Source organism: Equus przewalskii, chromosome X (assembly GCF_037783145.1).
Source record: "Equus przewalskii isolate Varuska chromosome X, EquPr2, whole genome shotgun sequence".
NCBI lineage: Eukaryota > Metazoa > Chordata > Mammalia > Perissodactyla > Equidae > Equus > Equus przewalskii.
The window spans coordinates 33,432,520-33,450,058 of NC_091863.1; the positions used below are offsets into that span (position 1 = coordinate 33,432,520).

Sequence of the window (17,539 nt, forward strand, 5' to 3'; positions counted from 1 at the left end):
TCCTTCTCTTATTTGACTTGCCCCAAATTGGGAGCCAGATGCACACCATCTATGCAGAGACTTGGAAACTCTTCTCTTGGTGCTCACAGAGCCCAACAAAAAGACCTAATGCTACTGACTTTGGGAGTTACCCAAAGAAATGGCCCCAGCAGATCATCCTGCAGTGAAGACCAGTCAACAAATCTCACCTTTAAATAAGAGCAGAAAGTTAAGAGTCACTTATATAACAGAGAGAAAAAAGCAAGGTGGATGAAATGGAGATTATGTAGGAATCAAAGAGATAAGAGAAGACATTGTAGCCATATAGAACAGGATGGCATAAAATGAACATTTAGAAACAAACAAATAAAAAAGCCTTGGAAAATTTTTAAAAGATGGTCCAAAAAGAGTTGGCAGAAATAAAAAACAGAAGGAGTGGAAGGAAAAAATGAGGAAATCTCCTAGAAACAAAGAGATAAAAAACAGAAAAGATAAGAAAATTAGAGGATAAGTCCAAGATGCCCAACATCAGAATAGTAGGGCTAACAGAGCTAACAGAGAAAAAAAAGGAGGAGAATTAAGAAACAATGCAAGGAAATTCCCCAGAGCAAAAGGATGTAAGTTTCCAGACTGAAGGAGCCCACTTTCTCACATAAGGTTCAAGAAGTGGAACAGGATTAAACATCTCAATGGTCACAACGGAAGCTAGAAAACAATGCAGCAGTGCCTTCAAAATGATTGCAGCCTAGAATTCTACATCTAGCCACTCTTTCAATTAGATGAGGGTAAACTAGTAAAGACGCTTTCAGACATACAAGGTCTCAAATTAACCTCCCACGTACTTTCTCCCAGAAAGCTATGTAGGAAGTATTCCACCAAAACAACAGAATAAACCAAGAAAAAGACATGCGGTCCAAGTCACAGGGCATGCAACACAGGAGAGAAGTGAAGGAACTGCTGCTTCACCATCCTTCTGCAGATTCCTAAGTCAAAATTGTGCAAAAGGTCTAGAGTGTTGCCATTCCAGATTGGAGGTCAGAGGACTATGGAAGACACTTCTTCAAGATGGAACTGAGAAGGTATGTGATATGTGAATGTACTGAGGGAAGAATTACACACGTGGGAGAGACTTTAAGCTTGAGTTAGTGATAAGTATGGAGAAAGCTAAGCAGGAAAAAAAAGGTAAATTAATAATTCCCAGGAAAATAAAATGTTGATCAAGAAAGGAAAAGTAATCATAGTAAGCCTGGTAGAATAGTATTTACATATTCATGAGAATTAAATTCTCATCTTCCATTGTGAGACTCATATAATACCCTCAACTCAGAGGTCAACAAACAGCAATGTAAGCATGCTACTAAGAAATAAGGATGTAAATACCCAGAAAATCAGCTATATAGAGTTGAAAACAGAGCAGGAAAATGGAAAGAGTGGGTTGCAGGGGACTTATTTTCAAAACAAGCCATTTGAAACTATTTGACTCAAAATTATAAGCACATACAATTGAGCTATTATACCAGAATCTCCAGGGATTGTGGCCCAGGACCCAACATTTTAAAAAAGCATCATAGTTGAACTGATAATCAAACTTTCTTGATAATCAATGATAAAGACTACTTTTAAAGTCCCTTAAAGTTCCAAATAGCAAACAGGACTCTCTTCAGTATTTTCCACCTTACTCATCACAGGGTAAGAACATAAACGAAGGGATATTTTCTCATCTCATACACATAGGCACAGCACTTGATCAGAACTTCTAGCTTCTTCAGAAGGAAGTTGCAGAGATGATGAATTAACACAGCTACTTATTAAATTTAAACAGGAATTTGTTGCTTTTCCCCATTATTTTCTCCTCAAAGGAGTTCTTTCAGAGATCATATTTATGCTTACTCATGTTATAACACTAAAGTCTGTTACCTTTAGTCCTGGTGCGGGATAAAAACCTTCAACTAACTTGCTATTATCAAAAAGACTATAGGCACCATCCCGTATTGCCACAACGCCTCGACTCCGGCAGTATATATCAATGCAATACATGTTCCTGAAGGCCAGCCTGATGTGCGTGGACGACTGTGGCAGAATGGAGAAGCACTGGTAGGCAGTGTTGGTTCTCTGGGTCAAGCCCAACATCGGCACAGTGGGGAGTTTGTTGATGGCATTTAATGGAGCTTGAGTATCAAACAATACCTATATGGAACAAACACAGTGAGAGCGGCCAGTTTCTGTACAAATGCTAAAACCTCACAATTTTCCACGTATAACAGTCACAAACGAGACAATGTCCTTCTGGCACATTCCCTAAAGCTTTCCCTTGAAGAGAATGCAAACTAGATCGCTGTGTCCACTTTGAATCAAAGAAAATTCTCCAAAAAAGAGTGCAAGATATAAAACACAAAGGCTCTCATCCTCGTCATTAAAGACAAGAACACGAGTTTTTAAGGAGTTTTACATGAGACAGGAACACTGACCGAGACTTATTTTTAAACAGAAAATAAACTTAATTACCTGTAATAACTGAACCACATTTGGTGTTTTGTTGAACATTTCTTGAAGCTGATGGAGAATGGTATTGTGACAGTTACTGCAACCTGAGTTTGGGCCAACAGTTCCCAAAGAAATGTGAAATTTCTGATGTATAGAATTCCATTGGATACTAATCTAAATCAAAGAGATTACATGTTTCAGAAACTCAGAACATAACAGATTCAAGTAGAAGAAAAAAATAATGTTTAAACAGTAAGGTAAAATGTCAAAGATCTAAACGAGGTCTTTTCTGAAAGCAACTAATAAGGCTGGACTCTGCAAACTCTAGATATGCTGTTACTATGGACCAGTACATTCTAGTAAGTAAAACAGAGAAGACGCTAAAGACAAAATTTTGATTAAACTTTATTTGAAAATTATCATTGGTGTTTCTTATTTTTCATTTTTCTCTTGAACTGAAGAGTTACTCTCTTGGTGAGCACTGTCACAAAGGGAAAGGAAGCTGCCCCCAACACAGACACCTTCAGTTAATAGATTTTAAAACAGCTGAGTCATTTCTCTTTCTGAGGAAGATTCGCCCTGAGCTAACATCTGTGCCAATCTTCCTATTTTGCATTTGAGACACCTCCACAGCATGGCCAACAAGTGGAGTCAGTTCACAGCCAGGACCCGAACCTGCAAACCCAGGCCACAGAAGCAGAGCACATGGAACTTTAACCACTCGGCCCTGGCCGGCCCCTTGAGTAATTTCTGATATAACTTGATGTGGAAGAGTCCAGAGAGAAGCCAGGGGGCTGAATTTTTATATGAAATTTCTAGGGCTTTACATATGGGGTAGAGGAAAAATAAGGAACCATGGATTGTGGGGAATACCTTTAAGATTAAGACAGGACCAAGCAATGTTAACAATCATGTAACCAAAAGCATAGATATATCATACTGTCCAACATACATGATCTTCAGTACAGTAATTACATTGCTAAATAAGCAGATGTGAAATCAGTGAAAAAACAAATACAAACACCAAAAATATGTTTTCTTCTCCAAAACTTTTAAGATTATAGACCCCATCAAAGAGGGTACTGTTTTTGTTTTCAATTTTAAAGAGTTAAGCATTATAGTATACAATATTTATATTGACAAAGTATTCAAAATTTACTATTTTATCCCTAATTTTTACTTGATCCTTTAATTATTTCAAGGCAGTTTTCATAATTTGTGAATTCTTTATTTTTAAAAGATTTATGCGAGGAATTACAGTTTAAATTAATTCATAGACTTACTGAGCTTCCCTTGGTGGTTCCATAACACAAGATAAGTTTTCGGTAATTATAAACACGAACTTCTGAGAAAATATTTAGATGAGCAGGTATATCTAAACAGAAAGGAAAAAAGGAGATTAAAATTATACATGCAGAATTTTAAAATATATATTTGAAAAAGAGGACATTTTGGTAATACTATATGCCTAGATAGAAAGGTCTCTAAATACGTGCTTTAGAAAGATAGATAGCAGGCTTTCATTTCTAAAAAAGGGGGCCAGAGCAGGGATGGGGAGATTTGTCTCTGTGAATTGTTTTCTTCATTTGTACAATGTGGAAGAATAAAATACCCTACCTCACAGGGTGATTGTGAGGATTAAATGAGTTAACACAAGCACTGTGTTTATTACATTGTATGGCACATAGTAAATTCTCAATAAGTACTGACTAGTATTATAATATGGCATACCGATGTATAAAAATTTCTGGATTTAAGAAACTTAACAGTGATTGTCTCTGGGGGAAGGAAATGGAAGTTTAAGGTAAAGGGAAACTTATTTTTCATTAGATATACTTTTTTTTTTTTTTTTTTTTGCTGAGGAAGATTTGCCCTGAGCTAACATGCATGCCAACCTTCCTCTATTTTTTAGTATGTGGGCTGCCAGCACAGCATGGCTGCTAACAGAGCGGTGCAGGTCTGTGCCCAAGAAGTGCACCTGGGCTGCTAAAGAGGAGCACAATGAAGCTAACTACTAGACCACTGGGGCTGCCCCAACATTAGATATACTTTTGAATTTTTTTTTTTTTATAATGTGCATACTTTACTTTTACAGCTAAAACAGGAGGGGGGGCTTTTTCTACCCCCAAAGGAAGATTATCACATGTACCTGGTAGAGAACGTGCAAATTCCAATACACACTCATACAATCGTGCAATGCTATTCCAGTCATTAAGGAACATTTCAACCACTTTTCGACCACCAACAGGTTCAGATAACAGGTTTTCATATGTCAGATAAACATGCCGGGATGGTCCTACAGGATTAAAAGAAAAGATTAATAGCAATCAATACTGAAAAAATCCAGAAATACGCAAAGACAAAGTGTGTGAATCATCTCACCTTGCTCCCTGGTAGAAGTGCCATTAAGTGGACAATTTGCAAACACTAACTCTGCCACCCACGTGCGGTTATTTCTACCTTGTAATCGGAAAGTGCAATCGAGGAGAGAGCGGTCCAGAGCCTTTTGGGTTTCCTCATTTACACCCTTACAGGGAGGAATTCTGGTGATGAAAGACAGCATATAAAGTATACTTCACATCAAGAAAGACAAAAGCACAATCCACACAATGACAGGCAGGGTATCATGTTAGAGGTTCAGTTCAAATTCCACTACTAGGCACCTTCTGCAAAGGAAGGAGGCAATTCATGGCAATTCACAGCAATTAATAGCATTTAACCCATTCCCATTCACAAAAACATGGATTAGGACTCTCACTTTATGTTTGTCTTCATCCTTAATCTTTTTATGAGAAAAGACTACAGTTCTTCAGAATGAAAATCAAGGATATTGACTTTCTACAAAATCTACCTAGAACATCCTTAAGAAAAGCTAAGGGGAACAAAAACCTTGTAAAACCACTTTTCAATGGCGGGATGATATAGTAAAAAGAACAGGAGCTTTGGAGCCAAAGACCTGCACTCTCATTCTGATTCAGCCACATTTAACCTCTCTCAATTTCAGTTTCCCAACTATGAAATGAAAATAAATAATTACCTTATGAGTCACTGATTTTAAAATGGCAAAACACATATAGAGTGCTTATGGTGGCTGCTATAGCAGGTACTCATATATGTTAGCTCCTCCTGGCAGTAAAACCAAGTCTTGATCACTAACTGCCATGATAAGATTCCAGGTTCATTGGGCCCCCTTCCTCCTCCTCTGTAGATAGACAAACTCCGCATTGTGATGGAGTTTTACATGTATTAACTCATTTAACATATATATTGTCACTTATATCTATCACATGTAAAAAGGAATGTATTAGCTTTGGTGTTTTAAAATACCTACCTATCCATTTTCCTTTTGCAGCTTTATGGACTATCTTATTTGTCGTAAAATGTTATGAGGTGATATGTTTTAGCTGTTAATGAGTTATTTCAGTAATGGATGAAATAATGAGATAACAGATTATTTAATTACATGTTATGCTTTAACTCATAGGGAAGATGGGTTAATTCTCAGACTCGGTATAATTATCATCAATATCTAAGGCAAAAAACAAATATAATTGGAAATACGGCATCTTGGTTCAGTCCTCTTATTCAGAAGGCAACACCACCTCAATCTTGGCAATATTGACATTTTGGGCTGGATAAATCTTTGTTGTGGGGCTCTGTTCTGTGCAGCCCTGGTTTCTACCTACTAGACACCAGTAGCACCTCCCACCCGCTCTTCTCAGTTGATAATAACCAAAAGTATCTCCAAACATTGCCAAATGTCCCCTGGAGGGCAAAATCGCCCTGGGAATGAGAACCACTGACCTAGAATAAAACACTTCAGAGAGCAAAAAAGAGACAGAGACTGCGGACGGTAAAAACAAAATTTGTAGGGGGGAAGGAAGAAAGCTATACAAGTTGCATAAAAACAGAAATAATGTAGTTCTGAAATTTTCTCAATTAATTAAAAATTCCACCACAGCTCCTCTTAAATGTACAAGTTAAGTTTGTCAAAAGTTAAATCTTTTATACTACATACTTTTTATCACTACCAGAAAGATTTCGTCCAATGTTATTTGGGGTAATTATTATAGAACTCATATACACTGCATATATGCTTCTCAACTTGATTGGTATCCTGAGGACTTCTGCCTGCCCCTACCCCTCAAAACATAAGCCTGACCCATAGGAGTTACAAAGCAGCCAATTCAGATAGATTTTTAAATCTTGACTTTGAAAATAAAAATGCAGTACACTATCTTCTTTAAAATAGGTGTTCCATGAAATTTATCTGGTCAGAAAATGCACACACAGAAGCCAGCCAGCATGTTTTCAAGTAAGAACCAAGGTACAAGTAAGACTCCTTTCAATTTATGCTGTCAGGGACAACACGACCCTGAAAATGCATTCTATGTCACTGTCTTAATCTATGATACAGATATAATTGGCTCTTCTTCAAGAAACCTGCAAAATATTTACTTGCTTTTAAGGTTATAAATGTAACAGAGAGAATAAAAATAAACTACAATTGTAACTTTAATCTTCCCCGCATGATCACGTGAGGGGAAAAAACAAAAGGTTGCCCAAACAGAAATCAGACAAAATTGTTACAAATGCAAAATACTATTATATTTGCCAAAAATTAAGAGCTGAGGAAAATAAAATTAAGAACCTTATCTGAAAATTTCTACCAATTCAAAAAAGATTTTTGATCTGAACAGCTACTCCTGACTGATTTTTCTCCTATAATTCTGAGTACTGAACAAATTTAGGAACTAGGCTTTGGTCTTCTAGGGCAGATGTGTGTAAGCACTGCTCCTTTTTTGGCTGCCATGTGCTGTGTGTCAGTTTCATGCTGAGAGGTTTTACAAACATCAGTAACCACATTATGTCCAGGTGGTGCAAAAGTGGGGCGATCACTGAAAGTGCTAGTAAAAGAAGCGCATCTGTGCCTGCAAGGAAAGTGAAGAGGGTTTTATAAAAGTTGCACATGCAGATGCAGAAGGACTAAGTCACACAACTGACACAAGGTGAGTCACACAACCTGCAAAAAGAGCTGTGCCTATGCATTAATTGCATAAGCTACAAGAGGCAAAGAAACGCAATGGACAAGATGAAAAAACCTCCTGGGTGTGGCTAGAGGACCAGCACCACCACCCATCACTGTAATGTTAGTTCAAGAGAAGGTGGGAAGTCTGCTCAAGAGCTCCAGACTAGGCAGTGTGAGCATGCTGCTCTTGAGACTTGTGTCGTTTGTGCTGGTGGGTCCAGGCCCTTGTGAATCTGCACAAGGCACCGGTCCACGAACCTCAGCAATCTAAGGTGTTTACCAGGAGACACAGCAAGGAGGCCTGCTCAATAGTCTCAAGGAGATAAGTTGAACAAGAACAGAACAGATTTTTAGCAAAGAGAACAAAAATGTGCTCAATTTTAAAGTTTTGAAGTATCAACTTATATGCTCATCTAGGACTAAAAGCTTTTAAAAGAAGTTTCTGGGGGCCAGCCCCGTGGCTGAGTGGTTAAGTTTGCGTGCTCCACTGTGGCAGCCCAGGGTTTCGCCGGTTCGGATCCTGGGCGTGGACATGGCACCGCTCATCAGGCCACGCTGAGGTGGCATCCCACATGCCACAACTAGAAGGACCCACAACTAAAAGTACACAACTATGTGCCCGGGGACTTTGGGAGAAAAAGGAAAAATAAAATCTTTCAAATAGAAGAGTTTCTGAATATTAAATGCATTAAAGCAACTATCTACTAATTAGATCTATGCCAGATTTTTAATTTAATAAAATCATGGTTAGATATTTATCATTTACTTTTTCCTTCTTCATTTCTATACTTTACCCCCATAATGGACAGCATGTACCAGACAAACAGATATCTTTAATGTATCCATTTCTATATATTTTCCTTTTAAGCTTTTTTTTTTTTTTTTGGTAAGGGAGATTGTCGCTGAGCTAACATCTGTGCCAGTCTACTTCTATTTTGTACGTGGGATGCTGCCACAGCATGGCTTAATGAGCGGTGTGTAGGTCTGTGCCCAGGATCCGAACCCACGAACCCCAGGCTGCCGAAGCAAAGCACATGAATTTAACTACTACACCAGCAGGCCAGCCCCTCCTTTTAAGTTTTAAATAAAGAAAACAATAGCCAGGATATAGTAAAGACTTTCTTAAAAATTACTGTAAAATGAAACTAAAAAATATGAAGTGCTTCCTTCCTAGGTAGAATTATTATGAGTTCTCTTGAGTTCAAGAAGAAAGGGGACTGAAATTTCTTTCATAAAAATGCTGATAGCAAGATATTTTAAAACTCTTGCAAAACATGAAAAATATAACTAAAGAATAGAACACAAATGTTAACATCATCTAGTTATCCGCAGTTGCCAAGAAGAGTGAGGAAAAAAACCCTTAGGCAGAAGTAATTCAAAACCAAAGGCAATTAAATGAAAAGTATTACATTTTCCTATTGATTTCCATTCTAAGACCTGCTCTCCTGAAAACTTTCGGTAGAGACGGTTTTAAGATAGCAAGGAGGGGAAGCTATTCTAGCTCTTCAACTCTTTCTCTAAAGTGAGCACCATGACACAGGGGTGGAGTGCACGCTATTTGCCATTCCTTCCCATTTTCCACAGAAACAAACTGATTCCCAAGTAGCAAAAATTAAAGCCCCACTGGCTCGAACTGCAGAGCTGCCATTCTTGATAAATAAAAAATGCTTATATGATTTATGTTATTAAGTACCATCTAAGAAATAATGCAAATGCCAAAAAGAGAGAAAGGTTTCTCTCTTAAACGGCATGCTAGCTTTGCAAGTCCATCCTGGTCACCTCATATAGCACACAGACTGTGTTAGCTTTCCTCCTAAGCATTCTTTGACCCCTTGTCCTCTATCTGTTTAGAAGCAAACCCTCTGTCTCCTCTTTCCTCGTCATCTAATTTACTATCCCAGCTCAATTACTACCACCTTGGTAATGATTCATCTATTTCTCCTGCCCAGACCTGTCACCTGAGCTTGAGACACATCCTTGTCTTCCCAAACGGATGTCTAGGCACCCCAAACTTAGCAAAGCCCCTTCAAACTCACATTCAATGTCCCTTATCTCAGAAAACACCACAATCATCCATCATTTGCCCAAGATAAAACAGAGTCATCTCTGCTACCTGAGTCTCCTCTTTCTTACCTTCGACATCAATCTAATCACCAACCCTTGAATATTTCATCCCCTAAGTCCTTGTGGAACCTTCTCTGGTCTAAGCTACCAACAACTCTGGTGTGAACCATTTCAGCAACCAGCCTTGCTACTTCAGTCTTGTTCCCCTCCAATTTATTCTCTATATTGCTATCAGAGTGAGCTTTCAAAACACCTATCTAATGATGTCAGTTTCCACTTAAAATCATCTGATGGCTTCTTATCACCATTAGGATAAAGTCTAAATTTCTTAAGGACACTTACAAAGCCCTAGCGGATCTGACCCCTTCCTACTTACATCTCTGGCCTCATCTCACCCAATTCCTGCCATGGTGAACTTCTTTCAGTTCCAGGATGGCGAGCATTCTCTCACCTCCAAACCTTCACATTAGTAGTTACCCCTTCTGGTTAGAACGGCCCACTCCCACCCTAGCTCCCTCTCCTCTGGTAAATTTTCACGTATCCTTCAGTCAGAGTACAATTGGTACTTCCCTAGGGATAACCTTCCTGACTTTCGAACTAGCCCAGAACTCCCTGCTATGTGAACCCCTGGCATCCTGAAGGGCCCCATCAGAATTCAAGCCTGATACATAGTTGTACTGAGTAAACATCTGAGGAATGAATGAAATACAGAGGAAAGACATCCTAAAATACCAAGTGGCGCTGGATCTCCACTCAGCAGGTGAAAGAGAATTCTCCCCCAGATCTTAGAAATGCTATGCAGAAATCTGTGACATCCACAGGTTCTGAACTCTGCTTTATGCTGTCTCATGAAAGGAGAGGATTAGCTCTGGCAGTCTGGCTGCAATGTGTCTAGCGCCAAGTGAGACACACGACAGGGACTTACTTCAATAAGCGAATTGCGTGGCTGAAGCCATCACCTTCCATTTGCACCCCTTGATGTGGAATCTCCAGATTGGACAACTGGAAAGAGAAAAGTACGGTTATACCAGACCACCAATTTTACAAAGGAAATTACCTTTTCTAAGTACTACTGTCTCTATTCTCATGGCATCTGTTCTAGGGCCACTGTGTCCCAAAGTTACAACATATTAGTCATGAGCATTGTCTCACATCATTTGATTTCCTGGGAAACTACATAAAGTCCAGTGAAAATCAAAGATGACCTAGAGCTTCTAGTTAACAAAACACCTCCACAGGTGGCAAATATTCAAAGTTCAGGAGAATTTACCTAAATTTTATATCAAGCCAAAAGTAGTCAGAATCAATTCTGGTGGTTCTAAATGATGCAACTGTAAAATAAGATTGGTTTTCTTGTGTAATTCCATTATATTTGTTCAAAACAAAGTTTGAGTCGCTCATATCTCACTTTTAATCACAAACAGTATTTTTTAGTTTCTAACTTTTCTGGAATACATTTCTATTTTTAACAATTAAACTATTTCCTGCATGAAACCAAAGAAGAAGGGATTCCTGACTTATTCATTTATGCAATAAGGTATCTTACCCAATTGAAGGATTCAGAAAGTGAGTTAAAAAGATGAATGCAGGCATAGCGCCTCAGACCCTACCAGTGGAACTACAGATTATTTAGGTATGACAGCAAGTCACTTGATCTACCAAAGAACTGCTTGCCTTTGGCAGATATTCCCAGGTCTTCTACGGCAGACTATTTATTTACACCTACCTTATTCCAGACAGGATTTAAGGCAACCCTAAGTATTTGACTGAGCCCTGCTTTTTGGGTCTGGGAAGAGCAAAGATTTGGGAAAATAGCTGCTAATCAAATAGGCAGTAGGGGTTCAAATTCAAAGGCAGCGAAGCGTGGGAGGGCTCAAAAGTACTACCTCCATTCTATGGATCAGAGATATAAAGATCCCTGGTAAGATTAAATTTGGTTACTCACGTCTCACTATAAATTACTTTAAGCAGACAATGTGCTTGCTGTTGTCTTTAACATGCCTTTTTCATTGAGAGAAGGAAAAGGTGGTTAGTTTTTAAGAGCTTGATTGAGTTCAATACAGTACAGGCATACCTCGGAGACATTGCGGGTTCGGTTCCAGACCACCGTAGTAAAGTGAATATTGCAATAAAGTGAGTCACATGAATTTTTTGGTTTCCTAGTGCATATAAAAGTTCTCTTTACACTATATTGTAGTCCAGTAAGTATACAATAACATTATGTCTAAAAAAACAATGTACATACCTTAATTAAAAAATACTCTATTGCTAACCATTATCTGAGCCTTCAGTGAGTTGTAATCTTTTTGCTGGTGGAGAGTTGTGCCTTGATGTTGATGGCTGCTGACTGATCAGGGTGATGGTTGCTAAAGTTGGGGTGGCTGTGGCAATTTCTTAAAATAAGACAACAACGAAGTCTGCCACATTGATTGACTCTTCCTTCCACCAACAATTTCTCTGTAGCATATGATGCTGTTTGATAGCATTTTACCCACAGTAGAACTTCTTTCAAAACTGGAGTCAATCCTCTCAAACCTTCCTGCTGCTTTATCAACTGAGTGTACGTAATATTCTAAATCCTTTGTTGTCATTTCAACAATCTTCACGGCATCTTCACCAAGAGTGGATTCCATGTCAAGAAACCACCTTCTCTGCTCACCCATAAGAAGCAACTCCTCCCCCGTAAAGTTTGATCATGAGATGGCAGCAATTCAGTCCCATCTTCAGGCTGCACTTCTACTTCTAGTTCTCTTGCTGTTTCCACCACATCTGCACGCACTTCCTTCACTGAAGTCTTGAACCCCTCAAAGTCATCCATCAGGGTTGCAATCAATTTCTTCCAAACTCCTGTTAATGTTGATATTTTGATCTATGAATCACAAATGTTCTTAACGGCATCTAGAGTGATGAATCCTTTCCAGAAAGTTTTCAATTTACTTTGCCCAGAGCCAACAAAGGAATCACTATCTTTGGCAGCTATAGCCTTATAAAATCTATTTCTTAAATAATACAACTTCAAAGTTGAAATTACTTTTTGACCCATGGGCTGCAGAATGGATGTGGTGTTAGCAGGCCTGAAAACAACATTCATCTCGTTGCACATCTCCATCAGCGCTCTTGGGTGACCACGTGCATTGTCAAAGAGCAGTCATATTTTGTAAAAAATCTTTTCTGAGCCAGAGGTCTCAACAGTGGGCTTAAAACATTCAGTAAACCATGCTGTAAAAGACGTGGTGTCATCCAGGCTTTGTGGTTCGATTTATAGAGCACAGGCAGAGTAGATTTGGCGTAATTCTTAAGGGCCCTAGGGTTTTCAGGATGGTAAATGAACACTGGCTTCAACTTAAAGTCACCAGCTGCATTAACCCCTAACAAGAGAGTCAGTCTGTCCTCAGGCATTGACTTCTCCTCTCTAGCTATGAAAGTCCTAGATGACATCTTCTTCCAATGGAAGGCTGTTTTGTCTATACTGAAAATCTGTTTTTTAGTGTAGTCACCCTCATTAATCATCTCAGCTAGATCTTCTGGAAACTTGCTGCAGCTTCTACAGCAGCACTTGCTGCTTCCCCTTGCACTTTCATATCACGGAGACGGCTTCTTTCCTTAAACCTCATGAACCAACTTCTGCTAGCTTCAAACTTCTCTTCTGTAGCTTCCTCACCTCTCTCAGCCTTCTCAGACATGAAGAGAGTTAGGGCCTTGCTCTGGATTAGACTTTGTCTTAGGAGAATGTTGTGGCTGGTTGATCTTCTATTCAGAGCACTAACACTTCCTCCATATCAGCAATAAGGCTGTTTCACTTTCTTATCATTCGTCTGTTCACTGGAGTAGCACTTTTAATTTCCTTTAAGAACTTTTCCTTTACATTCACAACTTGGCTGTTTGACTCAAGAGGCCTGGTTTTTGGCCTATTTCAGCTTTTGATATGCCTTCCTCACTAAGCTTAATCATTTCTAGCTTTTGATTTAAAGTGAGAGACTTGCAACTCTTCCTTTCACTTGAACACTACTTAGAGGGACCATTGTGGGGTTATTAATTGGCCTAATTTCAGTATCACTGTGTCTCAGGAAATAGGGAGGCCTGAGGAGAGGGAGAGAGATGCCCATCGGTGGAACAGTCAGAACACACACAACATTTATTAAGTTCACCATCTTACATGGGTGTGGTTGGTGGTGCCCCAAAACAATTACAATAGTAACATCAAAGACCACTGATAACCATAACAAATATAATAATGATGAAAGAGTTTGAAATATTGCAAGAATTATCAAAATGTGACAGAGATATGAAGCGAGCAAATACTGTTGGAAAAATGGCACCAATGGACTTACTTGAGGCAAGATTGCCATAAATCTTCAATTTGTAAAGAAAACTGCAATATCTGCAAGGTGCAATAAAACGAGGTCTGCCTGTACTACAGAATGTTCTTACACATCCTATGTGTGCAACAGACAGAGAAGGAGGAGAGAGAAGATGTCTGTCTATAGGTGTTAGTCTATGTGGGCACTACAAAGACACAAGCTTTTGCAATTTCTAGCCTGTGGGAAGGGGGAGAGAAGCATTACATTGCCCCTGGGTACCATGTAGCCTCCCTTCCCACTGCAAAGGTAGTAACTGAATGACATTCATGTAATCAATCCACATGGACAATGAAAAAGCCCAAGAACATGGTCAAGTAGATAAGAAACGTAGACACTGTACAGTTTAGGAGCCATGGCCAGTACCCAGACAGAGGACATTCATCAAGCTCACAGTTCTAGGAGCTGGGACATCGAGGACATGAGTTTTATTTTAGGTGCCTGTTTCTGGGCTTGGATTTCTCTGGGCTCTTGCTGCTCTTCACAATTTCACACCTTATCCTCTGCCTTCAGATCCTGAAGCCCTATAAAGCAGGGGTCAGCATATAATAGTTCATGGGCCACATCTAACCCACCGCCTGTTTTTGTAAATAAAGTTTTATTGGAACATAGCTATACTCATTTGTTTAAGTATCAACCATGGCTAGTTCACACCACAACAGCAGATCTGGGTAGCTACAATAAGAGACGATATAATCCACAACACCTAAAATACTTCCTATCCGGTCCTTTACAGAAAAAGCTTGCTGATCCCTGCTCTAAAGCATGAAAGTGTTTTCAACAAGTCTTCCCAAGACTATCGTAAGCTCAACTGAAATAATCCACTTCCACATTTCCAGGTCTCTTCTTCACTCACAACAATTTACAGAGGCGAAGAGTCTTACAAAAAGTAAAACTTTAAAGTAGAGGGAAATAATTAAGGTTTAGCATATTGCTTTTAAGGGCTGCTGATCCTTGGCCAAAGCCTTTTCTGGAAATATAAAAATACAGGTTCTGTTACCTCCCTTTAGTTTCATGTTTGGGGATCATGCTGGATATCACAACCGTGTATCCTTGAAAGATATTAATTTTGCAAGTCTATTGCTTCTTCCACGTGACAAAAGTAAAAATTTAGTTTAATGTTCTTTCTGACCTGCTTGACAGAAAGGAACCCAATTTTATTAGTGTGTAAAGCAATATGTATGGCTTCACCTAAGCCACCCCTTTATCAACTAAGCATCACTAAGTGAGTTAAATAACGCTCCTACTAAGAGGTATACAAGCAGATGTTAATTCTCAAAAGTTGTCCTTTTTTTTTTTAACTGGGAAGAATTTACTTTCCATTTTCATAAAGAGCAGAAGGCCTACAATTTGGATTCAGAGAGATAAAACAATTTAAGTCATGTTTTAAATGTATACCATGAGATACTATGATTTCAACCCTACCCCTCCCAAAACAAACAAGATCACAACCATTGTGGTTCTCCTAACGGAACCTATGTAGCTTTAGCAAGGCATTTTAAAAATTACTCTTTCATTTAGAGTACCCAAAATTGTTCCCAACAATTACCTCCAACCGAAGTCCTACAAACGGCATATTTGTATCACACATAGCGACAAAGTGAGCTAGGATTTTATTGAAGGCACACATTTCTCCTGATCGTTTGGTTTTCTTGGGTTCTACTGGACATGGATCATCAGACAACTAGAATTTAAGTAAAGAACACAAATGGGTAAAAAAGTACATGTGGTACAATTAGTTAAGGCAGTTAAACTACTGTAACAAAGCTCAAAGTTAACAAAAAAAAATGCTATTCATTCAACGAATATTTATTGAGCAAATATTGACGGAAACACTGGAAATACAGTAGTAAATATTGTGTATTTAATAAGTTCTCTTGTGGAAAATGGTATATAATTAATTACAAGACAAGCATTTTCAAGAAAATGTAGACAATTGTTACTTAAACCTTATTGCTGCCCAGTCTCTTAAAAATCATATCTAATTCTTTCCCATATTAAAAATGGTTAAAGAACACAACAAAGTTAACATACACAAATTCTGTGGTCATTTCCACATGTGATCATACCTTGCGCTTGGTACCAGTTCTAGGCTGTTTCCCGGCTTTTGTACGAAAAACTACCTCCTGGACGTTCTCCTTGAACTGCTGCAGTAGGAGTGCCATGACGGGGCTGTCCTCGCGATCTGTGGCATTCACAGACATGAAGTAGTACTTGTACAACAGCTGTGTGGGTTTATTTGGAACCTCCAACATCTCCACAACCTAACAAGGCCCAAAGCAGAAATGAGACTCAGAGAAATAAGAAGTGTTGCATATTTTCCTCCTTATATCAAGTAGGGCTCAGAATCATAAATCTAATGTAGATGTCTTTTTTCTTTAAACAAGGACAAATCAATCATGATGTCCAAAAAGCCCACATTTGTAGTAAATATATAATTTGCTTTCTAAAAAATAGATCAGACTAAAGAAGAACACTAAACTATACCATAAACTATACCAAATGGGACATTGAGACTATCAGTATTAGGTGTTCTTCATAGTCATTCCACAGCTTATAAACTGACAACATTGTATGCTGAAGTCCAGCAGCTCTACTAGATCTTCTAGAATGGTATCTATTTTAAATTGCCCTGCAGTCTCCCTTAACCATTAAAACATCTTAAGAATTCCACTACGACGGCAGAGAAAAATGACAGCTCTCTCATACTTGGAAGGATATAAAAATAAACTTATTTTTTCAAATGAAAAATCTGGTAATGTGAGGATAAGGATAGCAACAACATCAACAATAGGTTAACATGACATAGAGCTTGCTATGTGTAATGTCCTGTCCTAAGAACTTGACAGATGTTAACACATTTAATCCTCCTAATAACTCTGTGAAGTCAGGATTATTATCTTCATTTTTCTGATGAGGAGACTGAGGCACAAGAAGATCAGGGTACTTGCCCAAGGTCTCAGAGCTAAGAAGTGATGGACTCATGCTTTGATCCCAGAAGACTGGCTCCACAGACTTTGCTCTTACCCACTAGACTAGCTTACAAAGTCTGCCTAAAATTTAAGAAAAGTCCTCCAAATACTTTAGTGAGAGAAATAAATGCCACTGGACAAGGCTCTTAACCAACACACACTTTCCTGTCTCCCTTCCTGCCTCCCTCTCCCCGCCCCCATTCTCTTCAGGAAATTCTTTGGTCAACACCTCTAAGTGTCACACTGATGGAAAAAGACGACTTGAAAGTAAAACGGACACTTCACCAAAGGATATATGGATGGCAGTTAAGCACATGAAAACACATTCAACATCATTAGTCATCAGGGCAGTGTAAATCAAGACTGTAATAAGATACCACTATACATCTATCAGAATGGCTAGAATTTAAAAAAAATTACACCACCAAGTGCTGGCAAGAATGCGGAGCAGCTAGAACTCTCATGTATTACTGGAAGGAACGCAAAATGGTCTGGCTACTTTAGAAAACAATTTGGCGGTTTCTTATTTAAAGTTAAACATACACTTAACCATATGACTCAACAATCCCACTCATAATTACTTATCCAAAAGAAATGAAAATTTAAGTTCACAAAAACACCTATATGCAAATGCTTATAGAAGCTTTATTCAT

At 38.6% G+C, this 17,539-nt stretch overlaps 1 protein-coding gene across 4 annotated transcripts in view; it reads right to left on the reverse strand.

The window, feature by feature from the left end:
• MED14 (mediator complex subunit 14) overlaps positions 1-17,539 on the reverse strand; it is a 64,452-nt gene that overhangs the window by 18,759 nt on the left and 28,154 nt on the right. For all 4 annotated transcript variants that reach the window (XM_070603635.1, XM_070603636.1, XM_070603638.1 and 1 more), the window contains exons 14-21: positions 15,984-16,178; positions 15,464-15,598; positions 10,482-10,558; positions 4,846-5,006; positions 4,613-4,759; positions 3,747-3,838; positions 2,485-2,637; positions 1,897-2,166 (exon numbers count right to left, since the gene is read on the reverse strand). In XM_070603635.1, the coding sequence (XP_070459736.1) occupies positions 1,897-2,166; positions 2,485-2,637; positions 3,747-3,838; positions 4,613-4,759; positions 4,846-5,006; positions 10,482-10,558; positions 15,464-15,598; positions 15,984-16,178 (1,230 nt within the window). The remainder of the gene's footprint in view (positions 1-1,896; positions 2,167-2,484; positions 2,638-3,746; positions 3,839-4,612; positions 4,760-4,845; positions 5,007-10,481; positions 10,559-15,463; positions 15,599-15,983; positions 16,179-17,539) is intronic.